General features: G+C 37.4%; 2 protein-coding genes across 6 annotated transcripts in view; one reads left to right on the forward strand and one right to left on the reverse strand.

Moving 5' to 3' along the window:
* ccdc146 (coiled-coil domain containing 146) overlaps positions 1-15,666 on the reverse strand; it is a 145,562-nt gene that overhangs the window by 129,593 nt on the left and 303 nt on the right. For 2 of the 5 annotated variants that reach the window (XM_043713819.1, XM_043713818.1), the window contains exon 2: positions 9,984-10,132. In XM_043713819.1, coding sequence (XP_043569754.1) covers positions 9,984-10,127 — 144 coding nt within the window. In that variant the 5' untranslated portion in view covers positions 10,128-10,132. Of the gene's footprint in view, positions 1-9,983; positions 10,472-14,116; positions 14,733-15,666 lie in introns of those variants that run through there. The other 3 variants (XM_043713822.1, XM_043713817.1, XM_043713820.1) reach the window with 2 other exon arrangements.
* fgl2a (fibrinogen-like 2a) lies at positions 3,676-8,953 on the forward strand. Its single transcript, XM_043713823.1, has 2 exons — positions 3,676-4,362; positions 6,429-8,953. Exons 1-2 carry the CDS (start codon positions 3,771-3,773, stop codon positions 7,136-7,138), a joined length of 1,302 nt encoding a protein of 433 aa, XP_043569758.1. The 5' UTR covers positions 3,676-3,770; the 3' UTR covers positions 7,139-8,953.

The following is a 15,666-nucleotide window of genomic DNA, read 5'->3' on the forward strand; positions in this document are numbered from 1 at the left end:
GCTGGACAGCTAACTGAAGGCAGTAGCATTCTAAAGGTATTGAGGATGCATGCCTACTCAAAGTAACCAAACACGGAAAGTTAACACCCCCGGGATTCTATCACACTTGTGACAACCACAAAGGAGTTCGATATGGCCGAGTAACAATATTGATTGACTATTAATTCAGAAACCCAGGAAATGTTCTGGGGAGTTGGATACAAATCTGACTATGGCAGATGGTGGAATTTGAATTCAATAAAGTATGCAATTAGGAGTCTAATAACGACCATGACACCATTGTCCACAGTTTGGGAAAACCCATCTGGTTCACCAATGTGCCTAAATGTAACTCCATACCCACAGCAATGTGGTTGAGTCTTACTTACCTTCTGGGCAATAAATGCTGTTCAAGCTAGTGAAAGAACTTTAAAAAGTGTAGAGTTAAAAGAAATCAAACACAAAGCGCCGTATGTCTGCTGGAGCGAGCCAAGTGCAGTCAACTGAGAAGGAGGGACTGGAGGCTTCCCCATTTGAACCTCTGACTGCCAGGCTGGCTGACACTGGCGTCTTGGACGTAAATGCCCAGTTAGCACTGCTGGCCAAACAGCAGTGGGAAGATGTAGCCACCTTGTTTGGGAAATTGAAAAAAAAACATTGTGTAGATAAGGCCTATTTCAGCAAAACTAACCTTTTAAAAGGCTACTGGCAAGACCCATTTTTTCTCAGATCAAGAGAAAGCTCAACATTTTTTCACCAAGGCAGACTTATACCAGAGCAAGGTCATATTTTTTGGCCTTGAAAATGCCCTAGCAGTCTTTTAGAGGTGAACAAAATATGATTAGTTAGTTTGTTAACTAGTTCTTACTTAATTTGATGGTTTACAGAACCAAAAATAAAACCACAAGTGGAACAGGGAAATGCTAAGAGCATTTTACAAAAACAAGATTGAAAGCGTCCAAGCAGCCTTGTAACCTTTGAATTTCCTAGAAAGTGAAAAGCAGCCAATTGCAGATTGTTTCACTGAACGTGTTTGTTGTCAGTTTCTTGTTACATCCGCTCTTTGTCTGTTTGACTTTCAAGAGTGAATCATATACCTCTTTGTTTCTGCAAGAAAAAATGCTAAGAAAATTGAATTTGCTTTCTTCTCTGAAAGCAGGAGGAATATCGTTTCCACAAGTGATGTAGAAAGACCATAACTTGTTTTAAAAGCTATAGTTCCTTGTTTAATTTTTAAAATGGGCTTTGCCCAGTCTCTACCAATCACATTATGCAAGTTGACTACATCCATGACACAGCCAGTGCTCAGATCACCTTCATGGAATTTCACATTTTTCTGTTGTGATCATTGTAGTCAAACCAACACAAAAGAAAAGGCAATGCAGTGTCTCCCTAGCAGGGATTGAGAAAATTGAAACTCATTATGCTTGAAATGGCACTAATGCAATGAATTGTATAAAGCAATAGTTTTAGCCTACGGCATTTAAGATTGACCTCTTAATACTTGAGATAATAATAATTCCATTTATCTCCTAAGTGAAGACTGGAACCTGGCTATGTGGATAGAAACTAATTGTTTGGAGACTTATTCAGGAACATTTATATGTTCAAACATCCACTCCACATCCACTCCACCCTACCCCAGAGAGGTTAACTGTAATCTGCTGCTTCAGTCTGGTAAGAATCTAGTTATTTGCTAATACTGTCTGTTTGTTAACATTGAGACTCTCAGCAGGAAATCTAAAAGGAAGCATTTTACTTGTAAAGAGTGCAGATGTAGGATTATGCTTCATAGTAACTTCTAGTAAACAGTTAAACTTGGTAAAAGGAAATATATTTCTAGGCTTCTGGTTAATTGTTCCTTTTTAAGTGTATTTATTTACTGTATTTTTTTTCTTCTGCTGCCCAACATGCCAATCCTGCCTGGAAGTTTGGGTGGAGATCATAGGGCTAGTTGGAGTAAGTGAGGTACAAGAATGAAATCTCCCAGTCCTTTCTGCTGGTCCATATGAATCCTGCCTAGATGGTGTGAGCAAAAAGGAAAAGAAGTAATATGATTTTTTTTAAAAACCTCTATTTATGGTCAGAAGAAGAGAATTCAACTTACTCTCTCCCCTGTCAATAACAGGGTTTAGTTTGTGTACTGCTTGCCTGAGTTAGAATGTTGTAGGTTCAAAAACTTAGATGAGGAGGAATTTCTTTACTCAATGTGACAAACTATTGGAATTCTTTACCTCAGTGAGTCATGAAAGTTCAATCATTGAGCATATGCAAGACAGAAATTGAAAGATTTCTGGGGATTGCTGAGTTGAAGGAATAAGGAGGTAGTAAGGCAAAGAAGTGGTGGATGACCAACTGAATGACGTGGAGCAGGCCAGATAGCTGAATGACCTGCTCCTGTTCCTCTGCCCTAAGCCAGGACTAAAATGGAAAAAGCTAGGCTGGCACTCCAGTGCTGTATTGAGGAAGCATTGCACTGCCAGATGTTTTTGCTTTTTGAATGAGGCATTAATCTGTGGTCTCCCTTGCCCTCACAGATGCACGTAAAGGATCCCACAGCACTAAATTGAAGATGAGCACAGGAGTCATTCCAATGTCCTGACCAATGTATATTTCTCAACCAGCACATCACAGAAACAGATTAGTTGGTCATTATTAAATTGTTGTCTTGAGAAGCTGGCTACCACAGAGCCTACATTTTAAGACTTATTAAACCTTAAAAGTATTTTAAATGTTGTGAAGCACTTTGGATGGCCAGTTGTGATGAAAGGCACTATATAAATGCAAGGCTTTCTATTCTTTTCTAAAATCTACCAACCACTTGAAGAATCAAACCAACAACCATAGAGGTGGAACAGCAATGAACTTCTAAATATTTGATGATCCCATTGACCTATCACTGGTGAGGTGATTCTTCCTTTTGCTGCTTGCAAATTAATTGTGTGAGTTTACAAGATGAGATTTGCTGGAATGTTGAGTTCTAAACTGGTAGAGCTAACATGACATTATGTGTTTGGTTTGTATGGTTCCAAGTGATGGTACAATATTTATACATTAATAACCTCTCAATGTCATATTGTGTGTCATAGAACCATACAGGTCGACAACACAGAAAAAGGATTTTCGCCAATCAAGTCTGCACTGGTCAAAAATAAGTAGCTAATTATTTTAATCCCATTTTCCAGCACTTGACCCAGCACTTTGTATGCCCTGGCATCACAATTGCACATCTAAATACTTCTCAAATGTTATGATGTTTTCTGCTCTACTACTGTTATAGTGAATTCCAGATACCCATCACCTTCATTTCCCCTCTAAACATCCTGCCCCTTATCTTAAATCTACAATACTGGTCTTTGATCTCTCCATCGAGAGGAAAAGTTCTTTCCTGTTTGCCCCAAAAATGCACATGTATGGTGCATAAACCATTTTGGTTACCTGTTGTGTCCAAAAAATTCACTACAGATCAAATCTCTGGCACACTTGCCTGCAACAGAAATGTGTAGTATACATACTTAAAGCAGAAAAACAGCATTTACATTCTGTTAAATATAAAATGTTCCGCCATACTGTTTAGTAACTGAAGTAATTTTCATTTCATGTAGGCAGGCTAAGTGACTGTCAATAATGAAGAGTGACAGATAGATATCACAACTGAACGCCCACCTACAATATTAATATCCTTAGCAGCTTGAACAGTGACTTCCTGTTAGTCAGTGCTGGGGTACTGACAGCACAGCATTACTTCTAACAACTATAAAGCATTTTCACTTCACTGTTAGTGGAACATAATGAAGACTGCTGTTGCATTTGTTTTCTTGAATATTGGATTAATTCTATGTATTGAGGCTTCTGTGGAATACAGCAATACCAGCAGATTCACAAATTCCAGAAAACAAAATGAAAATGGAGCCTGTGCCATCCAGCTGAAGCGCACAGAGTGTGATGAAGATGAAGTCTGTAGTTATAAGGTCAACCTTCCACCTCTCACCGTTCAGCTTCCCAAAGAGACAAAACTCCTCAAACAGACCATCAAACAAGTGAAAAGTCTAACAGCAACAGTCAATAAGATGAAGAATAGGTGGCTGGAAGCAAAACAGAAAAAGCCTATTAGTCATAAGCAAGCTACTGGAGATATAGAAGATGGAAGGAAGGATACCAAGAGAATATCATTGTTGGAGGAAAAAATTATTAAGCTAACAGGTTTATTACAGAAAGCCAGAAATCAAATCAATGTGCTTCAGGGTCGTTTAGAAAAGATAAGTATTCTGAATATGGACAATGTTTTGCACTATATTGACAATGAGCTTTCAAAAATTAACTACACAGTGAATACATTGAACAACAAGTGTTCTACAACTTGTGAAGCTCAAGGTCAACAAGGTAAGTTAATCCATGTGTGAAATATAGAATACAAAACTATAAAAAATACCAACAATCAAAGTTTCTAAGATTTTCCTAACTTTTCCTCTATTATAAATAGATGTAAACTTGAAATTCTAGCATTATACTTTAATGGACAAATTGAACAATGCAATACTTCGGTTCATGAATTTTAAATATACTATATAATGAAAAACTTTATTACTTGATAAACTGTCAAATATTAGGATATCTAATATGATTTTCCAAATTTTTAATTTTCAAATTCAACTAGAATTTGCTGTAATATGTAAAAAGTATATAATATACTGTAATATACATTTTGTAAAATACTATTAATTGTGTTTTGCTTTCATTAAATTGTTGTTATAATGTCACTTATAAATTCCTAATCATCACTCCCTTTCACTTTTTAAGTAAGCTTGTTTGGTTGGTCATTCTTTCTGAATTAACTAGTGATAATGAGTAGGGAGTTTCTTGCTAGTCTTAAACAGTGAACTGATACAAATTAAATATTTCAATAATGCATGTGTTTCCATCAGCTAAAAATTATCTCTACCTGATTCATTTTAATGTCAGAAACCAAAACAGAAATTGATGGAAAAATTCAGGAGGTCTGGCAGCATCTGTGGAGAGAAATCGATTAACATTTCAGGTCCAGTGTCCCTTCCTCAGAGGAAGGTTTCTGAGGAAAGGTCACTAGACCTGAAATGTTAACTCTGATTTCGCTCCGCCAATGCTGTCTGACCTGCTCAGCTTTTCCAGCAATTTCTGCTTTTGTTTCTGATTTACAGCATCCAAAGTTCTTTTGGTTTTTAATTTTAATGTCAATTGCATTGGATTTTTTGTGAGTTTCATCACAGCAAATTAATGTGAACATTCATAAATGGAAACATTTTGTACATTAAATTACCATGCTTTCTACTTGTAATAATATAGTTTAGAATTTCTGGAGAACATTAACCTTACTTAAATCATGACCTATTTTTTGCAATGTTGTAAACTTGCAGATGTTTACCATGCTGCAAGTCACATTATCAGGTAAGTGTAAGATTGCCTGAGCTGAGGGCCTGATTTCAACTCTGGATATGATTCATATGGACAAGCAGCGAGGATAGAAGATTGCACTCACAGACTTCATGTAGTCCTGTGATCTCCCACCCAAAACTGCCAGGCATGTTTGGCATGTTAGACAATGGAAAAAAAGTGAATAAATATACTTAAAAAGAAACAAATTACTAAGAAGGCCAAAGATGACACTTCCGTTTGCTGAGGTTATCTGCTTACTAAAGATTACTGTAAAACATATCCTATATCCACTCTCTTTATAAATGAAATGCCTCTTTTTTAGATTAACTGTGAACTGAAACTATTAATACTAAAAAATATCTCGAGGCCTAGAGGTACCAAATTGCACATCACATCTTGTTTATATTTAATTGCAGAAATTGCTTCAATTAATTTCCCCTATTTGCAGAAGTCCAATTATATTTGAATCAAGGAGTCATCTTTCTCTTTAAAACTGTTGGCAAATTTTGCTCTGTTTACAGACACAATTAGTTTGTTTTATTTGTTTTGTATAAGTGCATAACTTGTGTATCAAGTTATGCTTGTCAAGTATTACTTGTCAAACATGGTTTTGTCAGCACTGGGTTGGTTTAAAACCACAGAAATAGGGAAGTAATTTGGCAACATAGCATTTACAGTACAGATAAATAAGATACTATTAATTATGAGTAAAGAACTGAGAAAAAGGTGCATTTTGTGCTTTTTGAGTAACCATTTATGAATGTTTTCTAAATCATCTCATTGTTAGGGAAGTAGAATTCTGAAACAACTAAAACACTGATCACCATCAATTAAGGTTTTGCTTAAGAATTTACTAAGATCTGTATGGTACCTGCTTGTTTAAAAAGACATTTGTAATAGAAGGTTTCTCCTTTCTGAGTGTGTTATATTTAATATTGAGAAAGATTGCTATAATATATACTTATTAATAGCTCATCATTAAAGCTGGTATGAAATAAAAAGGAAAATTAATGACGTAGTTCTATACTTTCTTTCAGCCACAAAATATCCTCAAGATTGCTCAGATTATTATTACAACTTAAAAGAACGGAAAAGCGGTATCTATGTAATTGGTGAAAGCTTGAATGAAAGGTTTTCAGTTTATTGTGATATGGAAACTGAGAATGGAGGTTGGACAGTGGTGCAGAATCGTAAAGACGGTAGTGTTGATTTTAATCGCACTTGGGCTGAATACAAAAATGGTTTTGGGAATCTCTCGACAGAATTTTGGCTGGGAAATGACAAAATACATTTTTTGACAAAATCCAAGGAAATGATTTTAAGAATTGAATTGGAAGACTGGAACAGCATCAAAGAATATGCCTCTTATGATCAATTCTTCGTTGCAGATGAAGATCATTATTATCGCCTGACTGTTAAGAATTTCTCAGGCACAGCTGGTGATGCACTGCATAATGGCAAGAATTACAACCATGATCAAAAATATTTCACCACCAAAGATAAAGATAATGATAATTATTCTTCAGGTAACTGCGGGGCATATTATAGCTCTGGCTGGTGGTTTGATGCTTGCATGTCAGCCAATCTCAATGGCAAATATTATAAAAAGTTCTACAGAGGCATACGAAATGGTATTTATTGGGGCACTTGGTACAATGCAGCAAATGAAATTCTGAATGGTTATCGTCATTCTTTTAAGTCAGTAAGAATGCTCATCAGGCCTAAGGCTTTTCGGCCACAGGTATGAGGTAACAATAATGCCAAAATATTTTAATGATGCTATTGGAGACCTTTCGCTACACAATCATTTTAAAAGCTGTATTCTACAGTATAACCTGCAATATTAGTAACACCCAGCTCTATTCTCTATCATTTCTGACAACCACTAGACTATTTCTATAATGTCAGGATGCCTCTCCAAAATTAAATCATATGCATGTCAAAGCTTATTCCAGCCAAGCACCAGGAAGATTAAGTCATCGTTTCCTATCTCACTTTATTCCTTTAACACCAACTTCAACTATATTCTCAATTATTTAATCAGGGTGATTCAAATTGTTCACACATCGATGTTTTGTTCAATCTAGCGCTTCAAACTCATCTTTGAAGAAAGGCAATTTACCTGAAACATGAACTCTGTTTCTCTCTCCACAGATGCTGCAAGATCTGCTGAGTATCTCTCATCATTTTCTGTTGTATTCTCGCATTTGTAGTGCTTTCTTTTGCTTCAAACTCCATGTCCTTTCCATCGGCAATACTGCTTATTGCCACAGCTTGTTTCAAGTATTACTGTCACCACCTATACATGTCTCACAGCTCTTGAGTTGAGTGATTCCTAACTAGTTTTCAATTCTCTAATTTACATTAAGAACAACTTGTCAAAATATCACCCATTCACATTCTTTTTCGCACTAAATCCCAATCACCTATCACACTGTGTTTGTTGATCTATGTTTGACCTTGCTCTTCCAATATATTGAATGTTAATTCCTGGTACTCATTTTCAGATTCATCCAAGATCTTGCTTCACCCTACCTTTGCCTCATCGCCTCTCCTATAATTGTCAGTTTTCTGACTGGCATCCTGTGGCTTCTTCTGTCACATTTCTCTGAAATTGATCGCAAGTCCTTCAGTTATCTTTTTTTTTTCTCCATGTTTCTGGTAAAATCATCTCAAAACCAATCTTTTTAACCAAAGTTTCAGCAATCTCTCTATGGTTCAACATTGAATTTTGTATAACTTTGAAAAGCATCGTAAAACATTAAATGAAATATAAATGAGTGTTCTCGTCAATAGAAAAGAGAACATGTTAAAGAAATATGTGTACATGTGGGTGTAAAATATTTGTACTGGTTGTTAATGAGTATAATTAAGGTCAACAGGCACTGGCAACATGCCAGATGTTGAAATCCATCCAAAGGCATGTCTCAGGCCTCACAGTTGGGGTGCAGGGTGCCTCCAACTCTGAATCTTTGTCCATAAAAGGGTGTAAATTAATTTTACTCCCTCATTTTTTAAGGAGTTGGATGGAAATAATAATAAGATATCTATTTTTTATTCATTTTTTAAGAATTTCAGGTATATGATTAAATAGACTTTTCAATGAAGAATTAATCTAAAAGAAATTTAGCAGGAATTAACTTCAGAAGACACCTTGTCATCCTAATGAATCATTTCATAACTTTAATGGTATTCTCATTATAGCAGATAATAGAAATTTCCATTTAACTGTGCTATGCTAATAAGTATTCAAATTGGTTATTTTAGCTTTAATTATATCTTTACTGATTGCACTGAATATCTTGATCTTGGGAATGGTCGTCCACTGTTAACATATTAATTTGCATATTTACTCAGCAATTTAATGTTAAGGACAGAGACAATGAAAGAATTAAAATAACTGTATTGTGCTATGCTGTCTTTGAAAGATATATTAGAAAGCTGAACTTGTTTAAGCTATTCTCATTATAATGCATTTACCATAAGCAGTGAGGCCTGTTACAAGCTCTGTAAAACTGTACAATACAATTATATCTATAATAAAGCAAGCACATGCAGATAATGGTGTGATCTATTCTATTTATATATGTCATTCAAGAGCACTTACCTAAATTCCTCCCTCAACCATACCATCAAAATAAATTAACTTGTTTTGTTGTTTCTGGGTTTATGAGATGCAGAACAGAACCATGGTAAGTCTTCATACTGACAAGTAATTAATGATGTTAAAGTGCAGTACAATAGAAACACAAGTAAGGAGATCTGAGAAGGGGTAGGGTGATGTAGGGATGATGGATGAGGTAAATTGGTGGCTTGTCAATGATTAGCACCACTGAAGTAGAAAAGTCACAAAAAAGCCAAGGTTACAAAGGTAGTTACATTGAAAATTTCAGTAATTTTTTCTCATCTGCAATAACTTAGTACAGTGCCTCCAGCTGCACTCCTCCAACCACCACTCCACCACCTTACCTCCCCAACCCCATTAGATAATATGGGACCATTTGGTCCTATAACCAATGCTATTAACCCTCAGTAATAAACTGGGCATGGCAGAGGAGAAAATAAAATTGTCTCCCTCCCTTCCTTTTGCATTGGTGAAAATCTGGGATGGCAGAGGGACTTGCAAATATTTTTTCTGAATTGCTCTTGGTCCACTGCTTCTGATTTTATTTGGTGGAGTCTGCAGAGTTATGTAACTTGACTTTAATTCTTACCATTGCAGCTTCTGTTTTTAAAACCTTTTTTTGTAGAGAAAGTTGACTTTCCCTGGAACTGGAAATTTCTGAAACAGCTGAATTCATACACTTACATAATTCTCTCCCCCCAACCACAATTTCATTCTGGCTTCACTAACCATTTTCCCAGCTTATCCCAGTCATTCCATTCCCCATTTCCTGAATCTCCTTAACACTCCTGACTTCCCTTTATCTGCAAGTCACAAGTCAGAAGGTGATGCTGATTTTCTATCACCAGTATTAAAAATCAAATTAACACCCAAGGGGTTCAGAGCAAGATAGACTCAGGCAAAATTATCCTCCATATATAAATTAGCATATAAACATTAGTTAGTATAAATATAGACGAGAACTTACTTCATCCAGGCACTGAAAAGCAGGACTTGTAGTCACATCTGCAGGTTCCTCTTCTTGAAGGATTACTGCTGGGGCTACAGCTGTGATGGTTTCTTCTTCATCTTCATCAATATCATCTTCTGATTTTTTTTCCTCTTCACTCATATCGCCTGGAGTATGAATATAAAAATTATATAAACCATATAAATACAAAGAGGAAGGAGTGGTAGTAGCAAGAGCAGGGAGGTATCTCTCAGTGGGTACTTCTGTCTTGATAACAGGTTCCATGATCAGGCATTAAGGAAGCTTGCCAACCCTGGCAGGAATTGCTCTTTGGGATCATTGCAAAGCAAATCCTCCACACAATGATGGAATGAGGCTTTTAAGTGGGCATTAATAACCTACCTGATGGAGGGCTTCAATTGGTGGCAGGGTAAGAAGACCACTTATGAATCATCTCACTGTGCACATAATCAGGGTAAAGATGGAAAGTATTGTTTTTCAACAGATAGGAATAAGAGGCCACTCTTTCAAACCAAGAACATGTGGATAGAAATTATCAACAATATGAGAAACAGGAATATCCCTGGAACATGGATATAGTTTCCCAAGAGATAGAATAACGCTGTGAGAACAGAAAAGGTGAATAAGTGCCAACAACAACACTCTGACTTCCCCAGCATTCTCCTGTACAGGACCCCACAGGCCAATAAACCTTGCAGCTCCATTCATTGCTTATTTTTCAGACACATGTTCACTTACCCATCTGATCGGCTAATAATGACGTTCATCAATTATCTTATAATTGGTGCAACTGTTTCCACTCTGCACAATTCATTTTTCAGAGTCATGACAGTGTTTTCTCCTTACACAAGAAAATAAGCACAACTTGAGGAAAAGAACACAGAGCCATGAATGGATCTTCATTGACAGCCACCTTGATAGTCCCTGTAATGCATACTACTAGGTTCACTATTGCCTATCCTGAATTATCCAACAGCACCATGGAGATATCCCTCCCCTCCTTCAAATGCACCCTGGATAAATCAGAAGTAGGTGGGATTATGCCATGTTTCTGATCTGATGTAACATTTTTGAGCTTTAAATTGACCCTGCCTGCACCTGAATTTGCTCCCAACTTAGAGAATTCTCAGAGAAGCTGGCACAGAAAGCAAATTTAAGAAGTTTTCCTCAACTCCATTTTTTGCCAAATAGCAGGAAGGGTTAAAACTTAAACAATAAAGCACTGAAACAAATAAAAGAAAACCTCATCAACTCCTACTTTTTGTAAAAATTAATGTGTCTGAAGAGATTAATATTCCTGATATGAATGTGGACACTTTGTGGATGGAAACAAGGAGGTCTACTCAGGCCTCCCTAGTGAGGCTTGGTAAGTCAATGCCAGTGTCCTAGGCAGGCTTATGGGCCCTCTCTCTGAGCCTGATGGTGTGTTCATTGGCCCCATTGCTCTCAGAAATAATGGTCCAGTAGGACTGTTGTGATTTTACTTTATCACACTGTTATCACACTGAGAACATACTGCCACCTGGTGGGATTCTACAGTAGTATGGAATTGTTATAGTAATACAGATTGTATGGAGATAAATTGCATCAGTAGAGATTGGATTCCCATCCTTGATGTTACAATGACAAAGACATATATAATGAAGCTAAGGTAAATATGTGGCAATGAACTGGGATTCTTGCATGGAAATAAGGTTTAAAGGCAGATCTGCTAACAAGAAGGAGAATAAATATCAACTAAAAACGTAGTGAGATGATTAGTTTTAGGGAGTCATTTCCACAATTTTTAACGATGTTAAGATGAAAGCATGGGGATTGCACAGGTATGGGAAATGACGACTAGCAATTCTGTCATATCAGTATACCCGTATTGCTAGGTCGAAATCCTAGTGTTGAATAGCATTGTGGCTCTGCCTACATCACGTGGACTGCAGCAGTTCAAAAGGCAGCTCACCACCACCTTCTCAAAGGCAGTTAAGTTTCAGCAATAACTGCTGGCCCAGCCAGCTGCACCAACAAATGAATGAAAAAAAAGTGATGTTCAGGAGTCGGATAGGGAAGGCAGATAGCCTGAAGGCTTGATGGTGGATTAAGGTTCGGGATTCAGGAGTAATAGAAGTGATCTTACAATCTGCAAGTATTGGGAATCAAAGTATCTGATTCTTGCATCTTGGAGAAGCAGCTAGGACTAGGAACACTGGTAACTTTGAGAAACATATTGAAAGATTCAAGAGGATGGCGACTGATAGGTTAAAGTGAATTGTGGGCAGCATTTGACAATAGATGAACCCAAGATTTTACATTTGTTAAGGAAAAGAAGGTTTTGACAGTATTGACAACAAGATTGGATTATATTTGCTGAGCAATAATTGGTCAGTATTATCAGAAGTAAAAACTTGGAAGCGCAGATTGGAACTGAATAAGATTGAACATGACTGGATTTAGATCTTAAGATAGTTTCTCTTTAAATTATCAGCTCTTAAACCTTTTCATTCTGGTCCTCCAGTGATCTGAGAAACACTTCACACAGTTTGGAACTACGGACCAGTTTCAGATATTTATTATACTTTTACTCTATTTTCTCTGACTTAGCAAAAATTGAATCATAGTATTTTTTTAACAACAAGGTATTGTGATTCATAAAGCAGCGTAAAGAAAGTGTCACTGAAACACTTACCAAACAGGCCAAATTGCAAATTATTGCGTAGCATTGTTGGAATTTAAATAGCATTTCAAGTACTGAGAATTGTGAGATTGAGTAATTTTCATCAAAGCACTTCCTGAACATTTTGATTATTAGATAACCATTTCACTATAAGAACATAAGAATGTAAAAGAATGGAGCAGGAGTAAGCCATTTGACCTCTTAAGGCTGTTCCATTATTCAACAAGGTCATGGCTGATCCGCCCCAGGCCACAACTCCTCTTTCATGCCAGCTTTTCATCATCCTCAATTCCCTTTTATTTCTAAAATCTATCTACCTCCTCTTTAAATATTTTCACTGATTATCCTCCACAATTCTTGAGAGAATCATAGACATGCATATCCTCCAGGAGAGAAAGTTCCTTCATGTTGTGGCAGTGAAAGTGCAAGTGACCCACATCTGTGCACCTGACATTGGCCTAATATCGACAAGGATCAGTTGTAAAAGACCACATAGTTTTTACTTTCTTGGACAAGAAAGTCAAATGGAAGTTAGACTACATTAATTGAAAAACAGATAGGTTTTGCAACTTGAAAACAAGTGTTGCACAATGAGCTGTGCCATACAATGTTTCTTTCTGAAACCAAAAAGAAAGGGATGTTGAGGATTTTTGACTTAAGGTTTTGCCTTGCAAAGTAGTCTGGTTAAGCAAAAGTTCTATGTGCCAAGAGCAGCAGAGAGTGAAAACATATAGCAAGCTCTCTCCCTCACTTCTCTCTCTTCATGTGGGTAGAAAGTCAGACAGCTTAAAATAAATAAGTCATACAAGAGAAGACCAAGGTATCTGATTAACCATCAAATGGAAGGGTAACCATCACTGTATACACAACATCACTATTTTACCATTGCAAAAATCAAAAAGAATGAGAGAGGAAATGACTTCTCAACTAAAATAAATACAAAGAACTCTAAAAGCTGGCAATCTGAAACAAAAACAGAGAGTGTTGGAGAAACACAGCAGGTCTGGCATCAGCTACTGAGAGCAAAATAGTTAACTTTTCAAGTCCAGTAACCCTTCATCAGAAAATGTCCAGCCTGCAGACAGCATCCTCTTTCCTTCACGTCTCTTTCTTCATGTAAGGAAAAGACAGAACAACCCATAAAACTTAAAAGGAATCAGTTCTACAAGAAATGACCTGAGTACCTGATCAACTATCAAATTGAAGGATGACCATCACTGTACAGGCAACAGTGAGGTACAATGCATACAAAAAAAAACGTTAAAGGCAACATCTTATAAGGTCTGACCAATGGCAAAGATTTATGGCCAAAGCGGATGAGAAGTCTAACAAAGCTTAAATCAACATCAGGAGCATCTTTTAAGCTTTTTACAAGTGGTGAGATAAGTGTTTCATTTGGCAGTGAAGAGTTTCCAATAAAGGGGGATTACAGCTTGTTAAACGCCTTATTAATGGCCTAAATTACCTCATTAATATTCAGCTTCCGATTTTACTCAAACGCGGTGAACAAGATGTATATCAAGAAACCTTGACGTGGATTGGAATGGGTATCTGATGACTTCAGCTCACTGTTGGCTGTAAGGAGTCTCTATGTTGCTCAGCAGTAAACAACATCTCATGACATGATCGATGAACACTAGATTCATGCGCTCCCTCATCAATGGATATTGGCATCTGACATTTGCCAACTCTTCATGACCATCAGTACACCTCATCAATTCACTTGCAGGCCACTTAAAAAGACAACTATAGGACCACTTCATATAAGCAGTTTTCTTTGACAAAGTGAAGAAATTCTACAACCAATAGATTTGATCTAAGCTGTGCAATCCCACCACCTCCTACTGTAAATGATGGTTGACTTAACTCCTGAACCATTACAGTCTTGGTCGAAACATGAACAAAACAGCAAAACTCCAGAGGTGCGTTGAGACTGACTGTCAACATCAACACAACGTTTGACTGATTATGCATGAAGAAACCTTAGCAAACTGGAGTCAATAGGAACTAGGTGGATGAATCTACATTGGTTGAAGTCATGCTATAACACAAAAGAAACTGAACAACATGACATCACTGCAAGAGTTGCTCAATGTAGTATTCTCGACTCAGTTGTCTTCAGCTGTTTCTATGACTTTCTCTTGATCAGAAGATAAGAAGTGGAGATGTTGTTGACAATTGCATAATGTTCAACAACGTTCACAACTCTTCAGCTAATGAATAAGCTCATGTCCATATGCAGCAAAACCTGAGCAAAATCCTATCTTGGGATGATAAGTGGAAAATTATATTTTCCCCCGGTAATTACCATCTCCAACAAGAGAGAATCCAACCATCTGTCCATGACATTTAATGACATTTCCATCACTGAAAGCCACAAACAACATCCTAGAGATCAATATTCACTGAAAATTTAAGTAGACTGGCTAAATAACTCCCGAAGAAGAGTTACACCTGAAACATTGACTTCTCCACCTTCTGATGTTGCCTGGCTTGCTGTGTATTTCCAGCCTCTTGCTTGTCTACCTTGGATTCCAGTACCTGCAGCTTTTTTGTCTCTATATAAGTTCTGTGGCTACAAGAGAAAATCAGAGGCTTAGAACTCTGCATTGAGTAATTCACCTCCTGTCTCCGCAAAGGAGGTGAGTGAGCACAGGATCGGTGTGGGAATTGTGCTGTGTATGCAGGGTGATGTGGTCAGTATACACAGGACAGGGTGAATCAGTGCAGACATGGCAGAGCTGGGGTGGTCTGTGCACACAGAGCAGGAGGAAGTCTGCACTCAAGGCTGAGAGGTGGTCAGTGCACACATGGCAGGAAGGGGGGGGTCAGTGTAGACTGGGCTGTGAAGAAAGTAGGTATGGTTAGTATACACAGGGCAGGGTGGATCAGGGCAGGATTGTTGGGGCAAGGGAGGTCAGTGCACATAGGGTAGTGGGGAGGTCAGTGTATCCAGGGCTGTGTTTGTGTGTGTGTGTGTGTGTGTGTGGGGGGGGGGGGGGGGTAGGTCAGTGT

The sequence above is a fragment of the Chiloscyllium plagiosum genome, chromosome 23 (assembly GCF_004010195.1).
Source record: "Chiloscyllium plagiosum isolate BGI_BamShark_2017 chromosome 23, ASM401019v2, whole genome shotgun sequence".
NCBI classification, from domain to species: domain Eukaryota; kingdom Metazoa; phylum Chordata; class Chondrichthyes; order Orectolobiformes; family Hemiscylliidae; genus Chiloscyllium; species Chiloscyllium plagiosum.

Excerpts from the sequence above, each read along its gene's own strand:
- fgl2a (XM_043713823.1), top strand. The coding sequence starts at position 3,771 with ATGAAGACTGCTGTTGCATTTGTTTTCTTGAATATTGGATTAATTCTA. Across the intron at positions 4,363-6,428 it reads TGAAGCTCAAGGTCAACAAG|CCACAAAATATCCTCAAGAT; the intron begins GTAAGTTAATCC and ends ACTTTCTTTCAG.